General features: G+C 34.4%; 4 protein-coding genes across 7 annotated transcripts; 3 read left to right on the top strand and 1 right to left on the bottom strand.

Annotated features, from left to right (window-relative positions):
- Window positions 1-3,543, top strand: LOC108480639 (uncharacterized). The gene is made up of 2 exons (XM_017783694.2): window positions 1-354; window positions 1,041-3,543. Exon 2 carries the CDS (start codon window positions 1,145-1,147, stop codon window positions 3,404-3,406), a length of 2,262 nt encoding a protein of 753 aa, XP_017639183.1. The 5' UTR covers window positions 1-354; window positions 1,041-1,144; the 3' UTR covers window positions 3,407-3,543.
- A 442-nt stretch (window positions 3,544-3,985) lies between these two features.
- On the top strand, window positions 3,986-7,350 carry LOC108480081 (calmodulin calcium-dependent NAD kinase). The gene is made up of 9 exons (XM_017782939.2): window positions 3,986-4,225; window positions 4,313-4,495; window positions 4,599-4,822; window positions 4,954-5,015; window positions 5,318-5,539; window positions 5,775-5,901; window positions 6,179-6,501; window positions 6,600-6,744; window positions 6,826-7,350. Exons 1-9 carry the CDS (start codon window positions 4,216-4,218, stop codon window positions 7,078-7,080), a joined length of 1,551 nt encoding a protein of 516 aa, XP_017638428.1. The 5' UTR covers window positions 3,986-4,215; the 3' UTR covers window positions 7,081-7,350.
- Window positions 7,351-7,705: 355 nt separating this feature from the next.
- Window positions 7,706-9,443, top strand: LOC108453797 (40S ribosomal protein S15-4-like). Its single transcript, XM_017752105.2, has 4 exons — window positions 7,706-7,852; window positions 8,006-8,154; window positions 8,272-8,329; window positions 9,080-9,443. Exons 1-4 carry the CDS (start codon window positions 7,850-7,852, stop codon window positions 9,326-9,328), a joined length of 459 nt encoding a protein of 152 aa, XP_017607594.1. The 5' UTR covers window positions 7,706-7,849; the 3' UTR covers window positions 9,329-9,443.
- A 1,111-nt stretch (window positions 9,444-10,554) lies between these two features.
- LOC108453789 (probable WRKY transcription factor 21) lies at window positions 10,555-13,495 on the bottom strand. 4 transcript variants are annotated; one of them, XM_053030654.1, is made up of 5 exons: window positions 13,352-13,495; window positions 12,847-13,237; window positions 11,876-12,633; window positions 11,622-11,747; window positions 10,555-11,242 (listed from the first exon to the last, which is right to left on the bottom strand). In XM_053030654.1, exons 3-5 carry the CDS (start codon window positions 12,601-12,603, stop codon window positions 11,101-11,103), a joined length of 996 nt encoding a protein of 331 aa, XP_052886614.1. In that variant the 5' UTR covers window positions 12,604-12,633; window positions 12,847-13,237; window positions 13,352-13,495; the 3' UTR covers window positions 10,555-11,100. The 4 variants fall into 4 exon arrangements, with proteins under 4 accessions (XP_052886614.1, XP_052886615.1, XP_017607580.1 ...); XM_053030655.1 differs by having other exon boundaries at window positions 13,115-13,483; XM_017752091.2 differs by having other exon boundaries at window positions 12,847-13,453.
- Window positions 13,496-18,521: the final 5,026 nt, after the last annotated feature.

Here is an 18,521-nt window from a genome sequence, read left to right on the forward strand (position 1 = left end):
ATAGATGACCTAAATGCCCTCTAACTTTGGCTAAACCCTACTTCACTTCTCTGCTATGACATCCCCTCGCCCCACCACCTCTTCTGCCCTTTTACCCTTCTCCTTTCCCAGTTTTCCCCTTTTAACCCTAAACCCGCGCCAACTCCCTCCCTTTCAAATTTCTCTACACTCGACACCCTCCCTCCTCCATTCTCTATGTACATGCAATCCCTAATTCCCCTTTTAAGCTCCATTTTTCTCTCCCCCCCCCCTTTTTTTCCATTTCCTCTTTATTGATTTATTGAAATCTTTTTTTCTACCCTTTTTGGTGGTTTCAACTTATTTTTGCAGGTCCCTTTAAAGTGTTATCTTCCGGTGAGTTTTTTTTTCCCTCTCTCGTCTGTTTGATTTTCTTGGAGAAACAAGAGAGGATTTTTAAAGCTGAATTTCCAATGTTGCTTTTTCTTTTTGGATACATTGAACGTATTCGAAACTTGAACTCTGTTTCTTTTTCTTTTTTCTGTATGCAAAGTTGATTGTTTATGGGGGTCCCACGTGTGATTTTTGTTGTGTTTGATAAAAGACCAAACTGAAAGTAATTTGCTTTTTTGTTTGGTTGCCTAGAAATACAAAAAAGAAAAAGAAAACCTACGTTTCAGTTGCTCTTATGTCGTTTTGTTTCTACTTTATTCATGATTTCTTTTTCTTGTAAATTGGCCATTTTGCATTGAAGTATGAAAGTTTTTTTTCCCTTTCTCTTAATTCTTTTATTTCAACTTCTTGATCATTATTGAGATGGATCCTCCCCCCCCCCCCTTCCAAATCCATGATCCTGAGGAACACCGTAGAGTGGTGTTTTGTTCCAATTTTCAGTAAAATGGGTGCTTGATCAGTAAATGTTTTTCTTTATATAGGTTCTACAGCTACTGGCTTCCTATAAATTTATGGCTTTATATCATGTTTAGATCGAAACACTGCTTTTTACTACGAGTTTCTTTTTTTGTTTTTTTTTCTTGTTATGTAAAATAATTGTTTATTTACCAACATTGTTACATGAATAGGTTCTGCTTGAAACCAAATCAGTCTCAAATTAGAGCTTCCTGTGGTTTTTTAGATGAGGTTTTGCTTGGATTTGTAGGGTGTGGGCTATCAGTTATTTAACTTTATGGCAAACCATGAGTTGGTGATTGAGCAAAATCAAGATTTGTCACTACGGCAGAACCAATATGTCGGAATGGGGCATGATGCCAACTTTGTTCTTGGTCGTAATCATGATTTATTACGTTCAGAGCAGATCCCTGATGTTGATATGGTCATCCGGCTTGCTCATGATCACTCTCAGACATGCACAAATGATGTAGCTCTGTTACGTGATAATCTTCATGATTATGAAGAGAATGGATTAGATATGGATCAAATTAACTACCCTGGTGCGGAGGAAGACCGTGCTGGTGTTGAGAAACATGATGATCAATTCCCTGCTGTTGTTCAAGATCATGAATTGGGTTTTGATGGTACTGAATTGACTCCTGTGAAGAACCAGGATATTTCTGACAACTTAAATTCGGATTTGCAGCTAAATCAGGAAATGAGTATTGAACCTGTATCATACCTGTTTCGTCAACAAGAACAGATGATAGTCGGTTCTCCCATGCTTCAGCACCGCTCGTTATTTTTGGTGGAAAACCATGAATTGACTGTTGGAAAAGAGTTCACTGATGTCCACAGCTGTAGGAGGGCCCTGAGAGATGCAGCTATTGCTCTTCGCTTTGAGATGCAAACAATAAAGTCGGACAAGACTCGTTTTACAGTTAAATGCGCGAGTGAGGGATGCCCTTGGAGAATACATGCCGCAAAGCTCCCTGGTGTTCCTACTTTTACCATTAGGACCATCCATGATCAACATACTTGTGGAGGGATTACACATCTTGGTCATCAACAAGCCTCGGTTCAGTGGGTTGCAGATGCAGTAGCAGAAAGCATCAAGGAAAATCCTCATTATAAACCCAAGGAGATATTGGAAGAGATTCACCGTGTTCACGGAATAACGTTGTCATACAAGCAAGCTTGGAGGGGCAAGGAACGTATCATGGCCAGTGTGCGTGGCTCTTTTGAGGAAGATTTTCGCCTCCTCCCGCAATATTGTCATATGATCAGAAGAACAAATCCAGGAAGTATTGCTCGGGTTTATGGGGATCCTGTTGATAACTGTTTTCAATGCCTTTTCATCTCATATCAGGCATCCATCTATGGTTTTCTGAACGCGTGCCGACCTCTTATTGGACTTGATACAACTGTTTTGAAAAGCAAGTACCTGGGGAGCATGCTTTTTGCCTGTGGTTTTGATGGAGATGGTGCTGTATTCCCTCTTGCATTCGCGGTGGTTGACGAGGAAAATGATGACAATTGGATGTGGTTCCTAGCTGAGTTGCACTATCTGCTTGAGATCAATGCAGAGAACATGCCCAGGCTTACCATCTTGTCTGATAGACAAAAGGGTGTTGTAGATGCTGTGGAAGCAAACTTCCCAACAGCTTTTCATGGGTTCTGCATGCATCATCTCGTTGACTGTTTCCAGAAGGAGTTCAATAGTTCTGTGCTTACCAACCTTTTCTGGGAGGCTGCTTATGCGCTCACCAGAACTGAATTTGAAAAACAACTCATTGACATTCAAGCAATCTCACCAGAAGCTACTACCTGGATTCAAAATATTCCTCCTCATTTATGGGCCACATCACATTTCGAAGGGACAAGGATGGGACTCCTGGCGGCCAACATTGCAGAATGTTTAAGTGCTTGGATAGCAGAGGCCTCTAGCCTTCCAATAATCCAAATGATGGAGTGCATCCGTCGGCAACTGATGACTTGTTTCAATGAGCGTCGTGAGACAAGCATGCAGTGGACAGGCAATCTTGTTCCTCCTGCAGAAAGGATTGTATTGGAAGCCTATGATCGTGCATGCACTTACCAAGTGTTCAAAGCAAACGAATCTGAATTTGAGGTACGATGCCCCAATGATGGAGCATTCGTAGTAGATATCCGAACCCGAAACTGTTATTGTCGTGGGTGGGAGCTGAGTGGACTTCCCTGTGCTCATGCCATTGCGGTCCTCCTTTCTTGTAGACAAAATGTGCATAGGTTTACAGAAAGTTGTTTCACAGTGACAAGTTACCAAAAGGCATACTCGCAGACAATACACCCTGTTCCTGATAAAGCCCTTTGGAAAGAGATGTCTGAACAATCCCCAAATGAAGGGTCTAAAGACGTTGAGGTCACTATAAAACCACCCAGATTGCTTCTGCCACCAGCAAGACCTAAAAAGAGACGAGCTCGTGCCGAGAATGCTGGTCGGGCAAAACGGATGGTGCATTGCAGTCGCTGTAATCAAACCGGACATTTCAGAACTACATGTACAGCACCTATATAGAAACTCATTTTTCAAAGTTTTCCCCTGACCTGTGCAGATAGAGAAGTAATTTTTTAGTTTGAAAATTCTTTTAGAGCTGCTATTGTCAGCTCTACTAAGTAAGCACAGATATATATATATAGGTTTTCCATAGATAACTGAATACCTTAGTTCTATTTTCGAATTAACTTTGGCAAGCTTACTTAAATATATATATATCAAGAAGTTGCAAGTTCAATTTTTTTTTTCCACAGTTTGCTTGCATTTGCTGATAACTTTTAGCAACATATTCAAGCAATAAGGCATTCTTTTTTTTATAAATAATAGCAGTAATGCGAATAAACTATCGTGTCCTATTTATTTCATGTAATGTCTTTACGCAAGGGTTTATTATTTATATAAGCAATAATTTAACCATGCATGAATGCATGCATGCAATCGCAATGTGGATCCATCCACCTTTGTTTTTTTGACATTGAAACTTAGTAATATACATTTCCTCCATTTCCCAAAAATAATATAAAAGGCTTCGATGGATCGAATTAAGTTAAATTAAGAACCATAATATAAATAGCAAAAAGAAGTTTTGAATATGGGAGATGTATGCATTTAGGGGAAGCAAGAAATCATCAGATTATTACATGTGTCGGTGCTCGATCTTCATCTGAATGAGCATCCATGAAACCATCTCAATGAACAGATATAAAGGATAAAAATGTGCAGGTTCAACCAAGATTAATGGCAATTTTTCTTCTGGCATTGGGGTTCTCATCATCATCATCATCATCATCAAGCCTCGAAGAAAATTCTAGTTTTTGGAATTATAAAACATGCATAAAGGTAAGTCACAAATCATTTTACAAACCCTTTTACGTGATTTATGCATCTATATATAAATTAATATATATATCTATTTGTGTTGTTCAGATAATCACAGCGAACCCACATTCACACAAATCATGGTTGCCTCTTCTATAGGCATCATCATTGCAGCAGCGTTGCGGTTTCATCTATGGAAACTAAGGGATGAAAAGATCATCCCACGCCTACGATCCAGAGACAAAGGCGGCGGCCGCATTGATAAGGTCGAACGCTTCCCTCACTACGTAGGTAAATATATATATTTTTAAATTTATATGATCCTCCATGGATTCTCCTTCACGTATTTCGAGTCCGACCCTTGATTTTGTTTCTCCTATCCTATGTATTTCAGCTAGGCAGATGGGATTTAAAGATAGAAGAGAATGCCCTTTGCTCTGCAAGTTATCCGCCGAATATATCAGGAAATTAGAAGGTTGTGAAGATGATATATATACATTCTTCTCCAATGAGCCGGATGTGGATTCTCTCTTTGTTAAGCTTGTGGAAGAGTTTGAGAGATGCATTCTTAGTTATTTTGCATTTCATTGGTGCCATGCAGATCTTATGATCACCCAGGTACTAAAATATATGTATATGTATGTTAGATTCATTTCTCTTTTCATTCTTTCTTTATATTTTCTGTATTCTGATAGAAACATGTAGAAAGTGAACGCTTTTTTTTTTTTTTTTTTGCTATATGGTTTCAGGTTTTAAGTACTGATGCTGAACCCAAGAGAAAGCTCAAGCAGATTTTCATGGCAGCAACTAGGTTGGGCATTGATTATTACATTACCTATTCATTGTTTTCATATCATTTTAAAAATATGAAATATTGAAATGAGATGGACCATTTTGAATATGCATCCAACTATTACAAGAAACTGGAATTAAGATCTTAAACCAGCCCAGATATAGTCTCTTAGCATCCTTGTATAAGCTGAAGCACCTATGTTCGAACATGGGGACATGCCTCTGCATATAAGAAAACAAACTGAGCATATTCATACCGTATACATACCAACATTTGATGCTAATTCCTACAGGAGAATAAATCATGCTTTTCTAATATAGGGAGCAGAGATTTGAGAGGGTGACAAAAAATCTAAAGGTGGCTAGAGTTTTCACTACATTGGTGGAAGAAATGAAAGCAATGGGGCTTACATCAACAGATGATTCTCAATGTACAGAGGTGATGGCTCCAGTGGCTCACAGTGACAGAAGTCCAGTGCTGCTCCTCATGGGAGGTGGGATGGGAGCTGGGAAGAGCACTGTGCTTAAGGACATTCTCAAAGAGTAAGCCCTTTTTTTACCCAAAAAAAAAAAAACAACTTAAGACCAAGATGAACTTAAATGTAATTGTTCGACTTATGTTTTAGGAAGAATCAGAATGCAATAAAACCTGGAGCTTAACCACTGTTTAGTTACAGATATCTTTATTTCTTCCTACAGCATTTAAACACTGTATATTAAAAACAAGAGCAATATTTAAAAGCACTAATATAAAGCGTTTTGCATAACATATGAACAGACCATTCTGGGCAGGAGCAGCAGGGAATGCAGTTGTGATTGAGGCAGATGCATTCAAAGAATCAGATGTTATCTACAGAGCCCTCAGCAAACGAGGTCATTCAGACATGGTCCATACAGCCGAATTAGTAAGTATTGATTTCTCTGTCTCATCCCACATCCAGTCCACCATGTCCTTCACTTTAGCACACCAAAATTCTATCAATCATATCATACCATTCACCTTGTCTCGCTCAGCTGCATGGTAGTAGGCGAATAGAAGGACATTTGTGTTCAATGGGATAGCTTAATGACTGAAACCGGTTTCACTATACAATAACAACATAACTTAATAGGTTATATTGAATGGCATCTATGCATGTTTCTTATCGGCACTTAAGATGGAGGCTTAATTAATCGAAACAGGTGCACCAATCATCTACAGATGCAGCATCGTCCCTTCTAGTGACAGCACTGAACGAAGGGCGGGATGTGATCATGGATGGAACACTGTCCTGGATACCATTTGTTTTACAGACAATAACTATGGCCAGATGTGTCCATCGCCGCCGGTATCGTATGGGTGCTGGTTACAAGAAAAACCCCGATGGGACCATAACTGAGAACTACTGGGAACAAATCGAAGAAGAAGATCAAGTTCCAGAAGGAGGCAAAAGGAGGAAGCCATACAGAATAGAGCTGGTTGGGGTTGTTTGTGAAGCTTATTTAGCAGTTATTAGAGGCATAAGGTAAGGCACACACTGAAACAAAACTATGCCTAGTAAGAATATTTTATTTCCCTTTTACCCTGAGATACTGATTCTATGAAGGAATCTAATACATTCAGGAGAGCTATAATGTGTAGACGAGCCGTAAGAGTGAATTCACAATTGAAATCCCACAAGAGATTTGCAAATGCATTTCCAACATATTGCCAACTGGTTGACAACGCTAGGCTATATAGCACCAATGCCTTGGAAGGTCCACCTAAGGTGAAATTTCACTATCACTCCCACCTTCATTTGTTAGCATGATTACTTGATGAAGTATTGACTTAAACAATGTATGTGAAGTTGATAGGATGGAAAGAGAAAGACAGGACATTACTAGTGGATCCCGACGAGATCGGGTGTTTAAAGAGGATAGGCAGGCTGAACGAAAACGCGGATTCCATATACGAACTTTACAGGTATCCTAACCCCGCTTGTCAAACCGGTTCGATATGGAAAGACATTGTACTATCACCTTCAAGAGTAAATATCCAACAGGAACTGAAGTATACCATCCAGAAAGTTGAAAGAATGGCAAATGTAGTTTCCCACATATGAATGTTCACAAAACAGAAATTGCAGGCTGAACATGTCTAAATTCTCATACCTTGTTGGATGATGATGATGATGAAGCTTTATATGTAAATTTATTGTTACTAGCTAAAGCCAAGTTTAGACTAGGAAACCGAAAACCACAATATTTCCCTTTAATTGTTTCAAATAATCTGCTAGTGTCAGTAGAGTGTATTGGCTTAATGGGAACTCCAAACAGGGATTTTTAAGAAAAGAAAAAGCAAAGAGCAATTGCAGCTGCAACTTTGAGATAAAGTTTCCAAAGTTCACAAAATTCACTTAATGCAGATGGAGTATTTTGTATGATTTAAATTATGGTATCAATGCAGTTGGATCATCATTCCACTTTTTAATTCAGCTATTAATCTCAAAATATATCATTTTTATATATTATTTTTAATCGAATGGGTTATTGAATAGATTAAATTATCGATTTTTTATTTGATTGATTCATACAATTCGATCAAATAAATTATTTCATCATATTCGCTTACAAATTAATGGATTCAACCTTTTCTAGACCAATACCATGATGGATCCGATTGTAAGAGAGTGAAAAAATAGCACCTACTAAGTAAGTTCAATGGACCAAGTCAATTGGTGTCCAATCCGGGTCGGTAGAGTAAAATGCCCGTTTCCATTTCGGTTACTTATAAATTCTTGCCCCGCAATATCTTAACCCTAGAAAACGCACTCTCTTGCTCACTCTCCTGCGGCTTCGAGCTTTTGGTGCTGTTTACTTCATCTCCTAGCCATGGTCTCGCCATCGTTGCTAACTTCACTCATCTCTCTTTTCTTTCAATGTTGCTTCATTTCTAGATCCTTCTCTTCAAGTTTCTCGGGATCCAAATATTTTCTTAACAATAGTGTTTTTTCTAAGTTTTTTTTTTTTTGGTTCATTTTCGTTTAGGCGGACGTGGATGCCGATGTCGCCGCACCAGGTGTACCGAAGAAGAGAACGTTCAAGAAGTTCAGTTTCAGAGGTGTCGATCTCGATGCTCTCTTGGATATGTCCACTGATGAACTCGTCAAGCTCTTTCCAGCCCGTGCACGCCGAAGGTTAGCTCTCGCTATTTTCCCTACTCGATCTTCCTTTTTACTTTTTAATTCTTCAAGATTGTTTTTATGCCTTTTTTTAATTTCGAAAATTAGATAGTTTCGTTTCTACTTTTTTAGGTTTCAGAGAGGTTTAAAGAGGAAGCCAATGGCTCTGATAAAAAAATTACGCAAGGCTGTAAGTATTCTATTTCCCTTCTTTTTCGACTATGTGAGGACCTAATTAATACTTTAATTTTTTTTTCTTTTCTTGTTTTTTAATGCTTGGATTTGCATTTCATATGATTACTTTCTTAAAATGCATAGGGTTTTGGATTACTCTCCTAATCTTTTTCTGTAATATATTGTTGTAGTTGGTTGTGTATGGTACTTTAATGTGATTAACTAGATATAGATAAATGGTATTGATTATCATCTACAGTTTTATAAGGAAAATGCTTCCTAGATTCGATAGCCAGTAGTATATTGTTCTCAGAATTTTTTGAACTTCACTTTGTTTATATTGCTCCTCTTCATTTGATGACGTTTACCATATTTTTTTTACAATACAGTTGTTTTTTTTTACAATATGTTGGTTCTCTTGATTTGTGCACATAATAAAGTTATCTGTTTCACAAGCAACATTGTGGGAATCTTATGATTTCATGGCTGTAATAGCTTGATCATTTCATGATTATCTTCCTTTCTCCTTTGCCCTTCTTTAGCCATTGTGTAGTTTCATCTGGGATCTCTCTGTTACGTGAGATTTGTGGCTGTTGCAAATATTGCCAGTGAAGTAGATAGCGTGATTATTCATTATGATATTTAACTGATTTGTTGATTTATAATAAATTTCCCCTGAACCATTTTATTCCATGTTAATGATTACTATAAAGTAACTATAGATAGCACCATAAACTGAGAATGTTTTGCGGGTGTCTTGAAATAGAAACGTGAGGCGCCACCTGGTGAGAAACCCGAGCCAGTTAGGACACACCTCCGCAACATGATTATAGTTCCTGAAATGATTGGTAGTATTATCGGTGTTTACAATGGAAAGACCTTCAATCAAGTGGAAATCAAGCCAGAAATGATTAGCCACTATTTGGCTGAATTCTCAATCTCCTACAAGCCGGTAAAGCACGGAAGACCGGGTATTGGTGCCACCCATTCATCCAGGTTTATTCCACTCAAATGAAAGAGATTATGCATGTGTCTTTATTCTTGGTCTTGTTGGAATGTTGTTTTGTTATTGAATTTTGATCAATATGTCTAATGTTGATGCTTCTCTTTTGACTATTCAATTTAGAAAAGGACTCTGTCAAGCTTTGCATTTCTTTCCTATTTCCCCTTATTCTGAACTATTACTAAAAAAATTAAGGTTTATGTTATTGAATTTTGATCAATGGGTCTGGCCTGGCTTTGATGAAACAATTAGGCTCAAGTTTTTTGGCCCAGTTCTCAGCTGTCCGATCTTGTTTATCCCCATTCTCCACATAACTGACATGTTAAGTAAAAACCCACCTTATATTGTATTATTTTATATATTGGATAAGCAAACCCAACCTATATTCAATCATAATCAGATTCATTACATTTTCCTAAATTTTAAGGTAAAAAGTTATCCCTTGTGTAGGGTTTCACTTGAAAGAACAAAAGTCCCCAGTTTTTATCTTTAATTATGTAGTGTAACTATGAATACTACCTTTCTATCCATGTTACGATTTTATTTTTATTATAATAAAAATTGGAATTTTCAGGTAGCCCTAACAATCACAAACTCATTGCAGTTTGAACAAATGTTAAATTGCTGAGTTAATCTTTTGTATTTCTTACCCACACAAGACAAGGAAAGCCAGCCTACTGCCCTGTCCTGAAACCAATCCTCGTAACGCATTCCTTGTGTCATATTATGGGTTTTATGGTTTCACAGATGTGACTCTTATCTTCTGATTGGACATCATCTAGTCTACAACTAACAAATTGTTGGCTCGTCTCAATTCATTTTACTTTTTCAACTCTTCTTCCTTATCATCTAAGGTTGTACTTGTTGCATTAATAGTTGTTTGAAGCACCAACTTTTTAACCAAAATTCAACCTCCAAATTTTAATCTCATTATCATCATTCCTTTTTTCTTGCGTATTGTTTGGTTTAGCTCATGATTTTGTTCATAAAAAGTCTCTGTAGGACTACAGTACCGAAATTTCTACCATAATGCCACAGCTAATCCATTCAAACTAGTCTAGGAAAAAGGTCAGCCTTTTGCTAATGGAAGAGGGAATACAGTTGCAATGTGTTGTCGAGCCATGTTGCCCATGTTAGTTTAGTCTACGCAGTTCACATGCCTTGTTGCAAGGCTCACTAGAGTTTCACTTCCAATAATAACATGTTATATAATTGGAGATTATTAACTCAGACAAATCTTTGAACGCAATCGGTTTGGTAGGTATACCCTAGTTATGTCATTATTCAGAAGTTTCCAGCTGTATGTACAAGACTGCAAATCCTTTGTTGGCCTTTAAAGTTCAGAGGAGATGACACATATAACCCGAAAAGTGAAAAGAAACTTGAAAAATTATGACCAAGACTTGGTAGCTTGGACAAATTTTCGACAATTTTGGTTTGGTTCCAAACGTATTCACGCGTAGACATGCAAGCAGCAGCCAAACTTCCATCTCATGCCATGTTGCACACAAAAGAAAGGCAGCCCCACAACCCCTTTTGTTCATAAAAAATTAAAATGTATACCAATTACAGCATCTTGGTCCAGCACTAGGCTTTTAATGTCGGCTGCCGAATTTTTAGAAAAGGCTTGGAAAGCCAACCTTCCAAAGCCCCTCAAAAAGAAGGGAGAAAAGAAGAAAGAAACTGATCCTATTTATCCCATGCTTGAACCATGCAAAATATGTACATGACCAGATTGAACATTGAAAGACTTGACGAATTCTTTAGCAATGTTTCCACTGAGATTATGTCGTTGCTTGTGACGGTAACTTTGGATGGTTGTGCTCACTTTCATACGTAACAATAAGCATAGCCGGCTCTTCCAAGCACCTCTCCACATGTTTCCTCGCAGGGCAACCTCTCATACTGCTACATTTATAATATCCCCTACACAGTTTATAAACAAAAGACCACCTAAGTCGATTTTATACGACAGACTCCACCAACGGCACATAAAATTTTACAGCTCGGTCCAACATTATAAAACTGAAGACTTAAATGCATCCCTCTATTCATTTTAGTCCTGGTGGGAGTCAAAATCAGATGAGAATCAAAAGCTTAAAACACTATATTTCAAGTCCCCTAATGGAAAAGATAATCTGATAATCATATATCGCAGACACTACGACCAGGGAGTTAAATGACTTTCCATTACTAGTCATTTTCAATCTAAAAGTTCATCCATGCATACAAGCAAAACCCAGCAGGGCAACACCAAAATTCATATAAATGAGATAGCAGTCTGATAAGATGATAATGATATTACCTGGGATGAGGAGAACCCTTGATTGGCTTCTGCCCATATTTCCTCCATGAATAATCATCAGGAGGAATATCAGCAAGCTTGTTACTGATAGCAGGAACCTTGATTGATCTCTTTACCCTATGTTTCCTGTCAATACAATGCAACCAATTTAAGGTAAAAACTCAACAGTCCAGATCACATCCCTTCACTCTCCATAAAAGGGAAAGCATAATTCTATAAAGATGTGAAATTGTGGAAAAAGAAGAGAATCCAACCTCTTTTTTGAGCAGTGGCATTTCCCACTACTTCCACATTTGACACTCCCATCTTCTCCCTTACCAGAACACTTCTTTTTGTGTTGGGAAACCTGATCCGAGGATCGAGGTGCGCCGATTAAATGGAAGGCATTCCCACTATCCATGTTAGCTACACTACCATCTATACTCAGAGAAGAAATGAAAGACCTAGTTGATGACATGGTAGGTGTGCAGCTAGAGCTATCAAAGTTGAAGTTAATCCCACTATTACTCTTCCTAGACAACATTTCAGCTTGATGCTGTTGGAGCTGTAGCCTTTGTTGGTGGAGGAAATGATAGTGGGCAGGAGGAGGTGGCTGTTGGGCGAGTGGAAGAGGGTTTTTACCATTCGAACTCAGTTCCAAACATGGGGCTCCCAAATAGAGAGAGCTCTTAGCATGTGAACTAAGTTCTTGAGGGTAACCGAGCTGCAAATCCTTGGATGGATAATCTGTTGGGTTATGGAGTTGATTATCCAAAAAGATGCTTTGAGGAAAAGGGGTTTGTAATTTCCTCAGTTTCCTCACTCTTGCATGTCCCAAACTAGAGTTTAAAAGAGAAACTACTCTCTTGAACTTAAAAACAGCCTCCCCTGTTTCAGCCATTAAATTCCTGTAGTGAACTTGATCTTGAGGCTGGGACAAAAGACTCAATACTCTATGGCAACTCTGCACTGCTGCCTTGTTAGCTTCCTCAACCTCCTCCATATTACCACCAATTCTGCAAACCCAGATTAGCTAAACCAAAAAAAAAAAAAAATCAACAAAGTTCACTAAAACATTAGATCTTTAAACCAAAAAGGTTAAAGAAAAGAAAGACCAATCAGCGAAAATTCAACTTCCAGATCACCCAGAGACTCAACAAGGATCAAAGCAGAAACAACACTCTCATTAAGAGAAAAATAAAGGGAAAAAGTGCCCCCAAAAAAAGAAAGGAAAAAAAAAACAGACCTTGTTGGACTTGGTGTTGTCAAAACCCTAAATTCTTCTCCCCACGTTTTACTTTTTCTATTTTCTGAGATTGAAAGGTGTGAAAGAGAAGACTTTGTTTTTGGCTTTGAGAGGAGAGAAACTCACAAACGGCCATAATACAAACAAAGCTCCCATCTTTTCTACTATATTATTATTATAATATTACAAAAACAAAAACAAAAAAATCAATAGGAAGAGAGATTTAAATAAATAAATAAGAAAAAGGGGGAAGATGAAGCAACGAAACTGCCGTCTTTGTCACAGATTTGAAGGTGGGACCCAAACAAAACACCTTGGTTTGGGTTCATTCTTTTCCTTCTGCCATTTCTGCTTAACACCATTTCAGCTCCAGTTGTTTTTAATTATCAATCTGTTCCAGAAACCAGACATGCTTTGAGGTTTCCTTATACTTTGTCTTGTACTACTGTAAATTGCAGAGTTGTTGAGGAACTGGTCAAGAGATGGAGGGGACATTGATACTTACTTTTCAATCCTCTGCTCTTTTTCTTATTCTTTTTACTATTTACTTTATTGTAATTCTTCTTGTCATGGACGATGAAATTTGTCATTTTTTGTGTCATAGATTTAGTCTATTATTATTAACCTAATTCAATTCCATCATTTTTAGAAACCGATTATCTTTAAAATTACTACAAATGTTAATGCATTTTCTCATTGTATAGTTGAAGAATGCTAAATATGAATTACTCCTTTTTTTGGCATTTTTCATGTTGAAAAACAAAACACAAATGATGCATAGCGTATTCGTCGTCCACTCTGACTCTTTTGGAATTCACATACATACTGATAGCTTAACTATTACATTAGAATCCACCCAGGGTGGATTTCATACATATTATTAAATAAAAAATTAGGGGTGAATATTCGATCGAGTCTAGTTGAATCGAATAAAAAAATTTTAAGTTAGTCAAGTTGAAGAATTATATTTTAGCAACTAAACTCAATTTGATTTTTTATCGAATCGAGTCAAAATTTCAAGTCATGTTAATGAATCCTATTATTTATACTCAATGTTATAATTACATAGACCGATTATTTAACTAGTAGATGAAGTATAAAAAATAATATTATGGTTTTGTATTTTAACTTAATAGTTTTGACTTTTAGTTTTTAAAAAAGTAAACATTTATCAAAACAACGTAGTTTTGTTTTTTCTTATTCAGATTTTCGAAAAACTCGAATTCTGTAATTTATATTCGAGCTAAACCAAAAATATTAATTTTTTCTTCGAGTTGATCCGAATAACTTGATTAACTCATATAACTCGAACTACTTAATTCAAAATTTGAATTTTTTATCGAGTTTTTCGAATTGAATTAGATTTTGCTCACTCCTACTTCTAACTTTTAACTCAAATTTAGGTCAACCAAGGTCCAATTTGTATTCTTTGGTGGTAAAAGTATTAAAAGTTGAATTTTTTGTGGTATAAAACTTAACATATCAAAATCTATCATGTGAGATCATTAAAAATAAAATTATATGAGGAAGCGTACCTAAATCAATTATTGGAGATTGCTCCAAGAAAATAGTTTTTCTCTTAATATAACTCTCTCTGATGGGGATGGAAAAGAAATACGAGATACATACTTTTTAGGGACCACTGCCCCTTTTTAAATAACTAGTTATTAAATCAGTTTTTGGTATTTATAATTTAGCCCCTCATCAAATTATAAATACAACTTATGGTATGACACTTTAATATTTATGACACTTATAACATAATTGTTCACTTAATATTGTATCACACTTTATAATAGCATTATACATTATACATATGTGTTCATAATTGAGGATTTTAATATAACAGGACTATATTTTGATTTTTTTTTTATCAGAAATGGGCAAATTAATCTCTATACGTTAGATCAAAGAGTTAATTGATCATTCAGTTAAAAAATTCATCTATTTCTACTGTTAAAAATAGTTTTGTATCGTCAACATGAGGTACATGTGTTGCACCACATTTCATTATCTAATTATTTTATCAGTTATATCAGTTTTAAAATTAAAAATTAATGAAATTTTAACAAAAAATTAATTTACTTATTGATCTAATGTATAAATATTAATTTATCTATTTTTTTTAATATAAGGGCAAATACTTCATTATATTTTTACCACCCTTTGTTACATTTAATGTATTATTAAATTATTTAAAAATTAAGAAATATATTTATTAATACTAAAAAGAGAGTAAGAAAGGGTAAAAACTGAAATGCGTAGTAAACTTTATGCTTTTTTTACTTTGCTTTGGAGCGTTTTAACTTTTGGCCTTTCTTATCAAAAGTGGGGCCCAGCCCGGTACACGAGGGCAGAATCCGATTAAGCCGTTGTTGGGTCCAACCAATCATATTTCCCCACGTATACCCATTTTCGCCCTTAAAATCTTACCACGTACCTCATGATAAGCGGTGGCTTTGACTGCCGAGATGCTTATGTCGGAACGCTAACTTGGGTCTGGAGGACACTGACCGTGGGACCCAAGTAGGTCACGCTACCCTTGAATGATATATACACCTTCCAAGGCTTCATTAATAAAATAATATATATAAAAAAGGGTAAATTCATAGTTAGTCATTAAACTACGGGTAAGTTTTAGTTTTGGTTATTTAATTGAAAAAAGTTACAATTTGGTCACTAAAATTTTCGAATTTGTTTTATTTGATCACATGACTGTTAAGTGACATTTTTTTAGTTGGTATAATAATAATTTTAGTCTTTATTTTTTATAATTTTTGTCAATTTGACGTTGACTATATATAAATCGATAAAAAAATTGAAAATCTTTTTAAAAATACTAAAATCTAAAATAAAAAAGGGTAAACTGCCTAAATAGTCACTTCTGCTTCCCTCGAATTACATTTTAGTCATTTATGTTTGAAATGTTAAGTTTTAGTTACTTACGTTAACGTGTTGTAATATTTTAGTCACTGAGCCATTAATTGTCGTTAACAGTGTAATCGTAAGCTGATGTGGCACGTTAAATCATCATTTGAAGTAAAAATTTTAGGTTAAATTATACAATTGGTCCCCATATTTTTTTTTGTTTTGAGCAATTTTTTTGGTTCTTTTTTTTTTAACTTTTCCTCTCTCTTTTTTTTCTCTATTTTTCATTCTCTTCTACTTCTCCCTCTATTTTCTTCCCTTCTCCACCTCTTTTAACGTAAAAGAAAAAAATTAACTTGCTCAAAAAGAAAAAAAAAAGGGAGCAATTGTATAATTTAAACTAAATTTTTTGTTTGAAATGATGATTTAACGTGCCATGTCAACTTACGATTACACTATTAACGGCAATTAACACTCAGTGACTAAAATGTTACAACACGATAACGTGACTAAAACGTAACATTTCAAACATAAGTGACTAAAATGTAATCTAAGAGAAACAAAAGTGACTATTTTAACAGTTTACCCAAATAAAAATAAAAGTAGATAAAATTTCAAAAATAAATAAAGTGAGAAAAATGAGGATTATTTTATACCCTCCGAAATTTCTCTCTATTATCTATATAGAGATATCCCGTACCCATTCTTTAAAAGGCATAGAAAAAAAACATTAAGCAAAATTATCATTAATTTAACCTCTTTTGTTTATTGGCATGATTTTTCATTATAAGAAAGAAAAGAATTCAGAATACAATTTTTTTTTTACAATTTGAGTTTTGAAAGATAATTTAAATAAATTGGAAATCTGAATTAAGTTTGAAAAGAAAAATTTACCATAATTTTTATATTTTTAGCTAAAAATAGAATCAAAGTCGATTTTACATATCTCTATAATATTAATTCTGACATTCTTTAAGGGCATAGAATTTAACTTGAAAATATTACTAATTTGATTTAGAAATCTTGAGGCATGTAGTGATTTAATTTTTGTTTTGGGTTTTTAATTTGTTAGGAATTCTATTAAATGATTTTTTTATTTCCCATACATTTTAGATTTTATTTTTCTGGAACTTTTATATAGAATTTTCTATTTTTTTATAATTTTATATAAAATCAAGGTCAATTTGATGAGAAAATATAAAAGAAGGGATTAAAATTATTATACCAACTAAAAAGTGTCACTTAATAGTTGAGTGACTTAAAAAATAATTTCAAAAACTTTAGTGATCTAACTATAACTTTTTTAGTTAAGTGATCTAAACGAAAACTTATTCATAATTTAGTGATTAATGATGTAGTTTACCCATTAAAAATAATAGTTAATATATTATTTTATAATTTAACAAAATAGTGTATTACTATATTTAAAAGGGTTAAATCCATGCAACTTTCTTATATTGGGGTTTAAACTTTTTTTTGTTCCAATTAGGTTTGAGCTTGGCAATTGTTACTACATTAGGATCTGGATAGGCAAATATTACTGTATTAAGGATTGAATTTTTTTCCCAAACTAATCCATAAACTCGACAATTATTCCCATATTTTCGAAAAAAATCAGAACCCAAATAGTAATTTAATTCTATCTAAAATAAACAGCAACAACCAACTTAGATTCCACCTTTAAAAATATAAAAAGATTTAAAATGCTTATAAACACTTCTTAATTTAGAAAGTATATTTTCTTTTTTAACTTAAGATTATAGATTACTCCAAACTTTGATTTTACTTTTTTTTCTTTTACTAATTTTATTTAGGTCAAATTATGCTATTAGACCTTGTACTTTGTGTAAGTTATGGATTTAGTACATGTACTTTAATTTAGTTATTTTCAGTCCCTATACTTTTAGAATTTGAAAATTTTAGTCCTAACTAAATGATAACTATTAAAATTCATTAAGTTTGGTTGTTTTTAAAATTTGGTGTGTTAAACATATTATCAAACATGTAATGCTACGTCCGCTTATTATTTTCATATATTACTCACAAAAAATTGGTTAATAGTTTTAACCATTGTCGTTTGTATTAAGCTTAAATTTTGAAATTAAAAAAATGTAGTCAATAAGAATGATCCAATTGATGAACGTTAACTAAATTTATAACTTTACGCATAATAAATCTAACCAAACAAAATTAACTGCTACCATTGGATAAGACTAAAATTTCAAAATTCGAAAAGTACAAAGTACAAAGGTTGAAATTGATCAAATTAAAGTACAAAGACTAAATACACAATTTAAACAAATTACATGGTCTAATAGCAGAATTTAACCTTTTATTTTTGTAACATCTTTAATTAAAGTAATTGTAATCAGTCATCTTCGTGCAAGTAATTACATGTAGTGCATGTGTTCATATACACATATATATATATATATCCATAATTTATATTTTTGTATAGTTTAAAGAATGAAGTTAGAAAATTTATTTTGGGAGTTAAAATTAAATTTTAATTTTAATAATTTTAATTTTTATAATTTTAAAATATTAAATTAAATTTTATCATTTTTAAGAGGGTAAAATGTAATTTTATTTTTATTAATTTAAGATTTTAAAGAACCTAAATGGATAAGTTTCTATTTTAGAGAAGGGCTCCTGCTAGTCTCTTAAATACGCCACTATTGTAATTATTAATGACTTAAATATGCGAATAAAACTGCTAAAATTTGTTTGTAGCGGTAATTAATTTTTTATTCGCGATATAAATGATACAAAATTAAATTATATGATTTTTTAAATATTATAATGAT

The sequence above is a fragment of the Gossypium arboreum genome, chromosome 7 (genome assembly GCF_025698485.1).
Source record: "Gossypium arboreum isolate Shixiya-1 chromosome 7, ASM2569848v2, whole genome shotgun sequence".
Taxonomy (NCBI): domain Eukaryota; kingdom Viridiplantae; phylum Streptophyta; class Magnoliopsida; order Malvales; family Malvaceae; genus Gossypium; species Gossypium arboreum.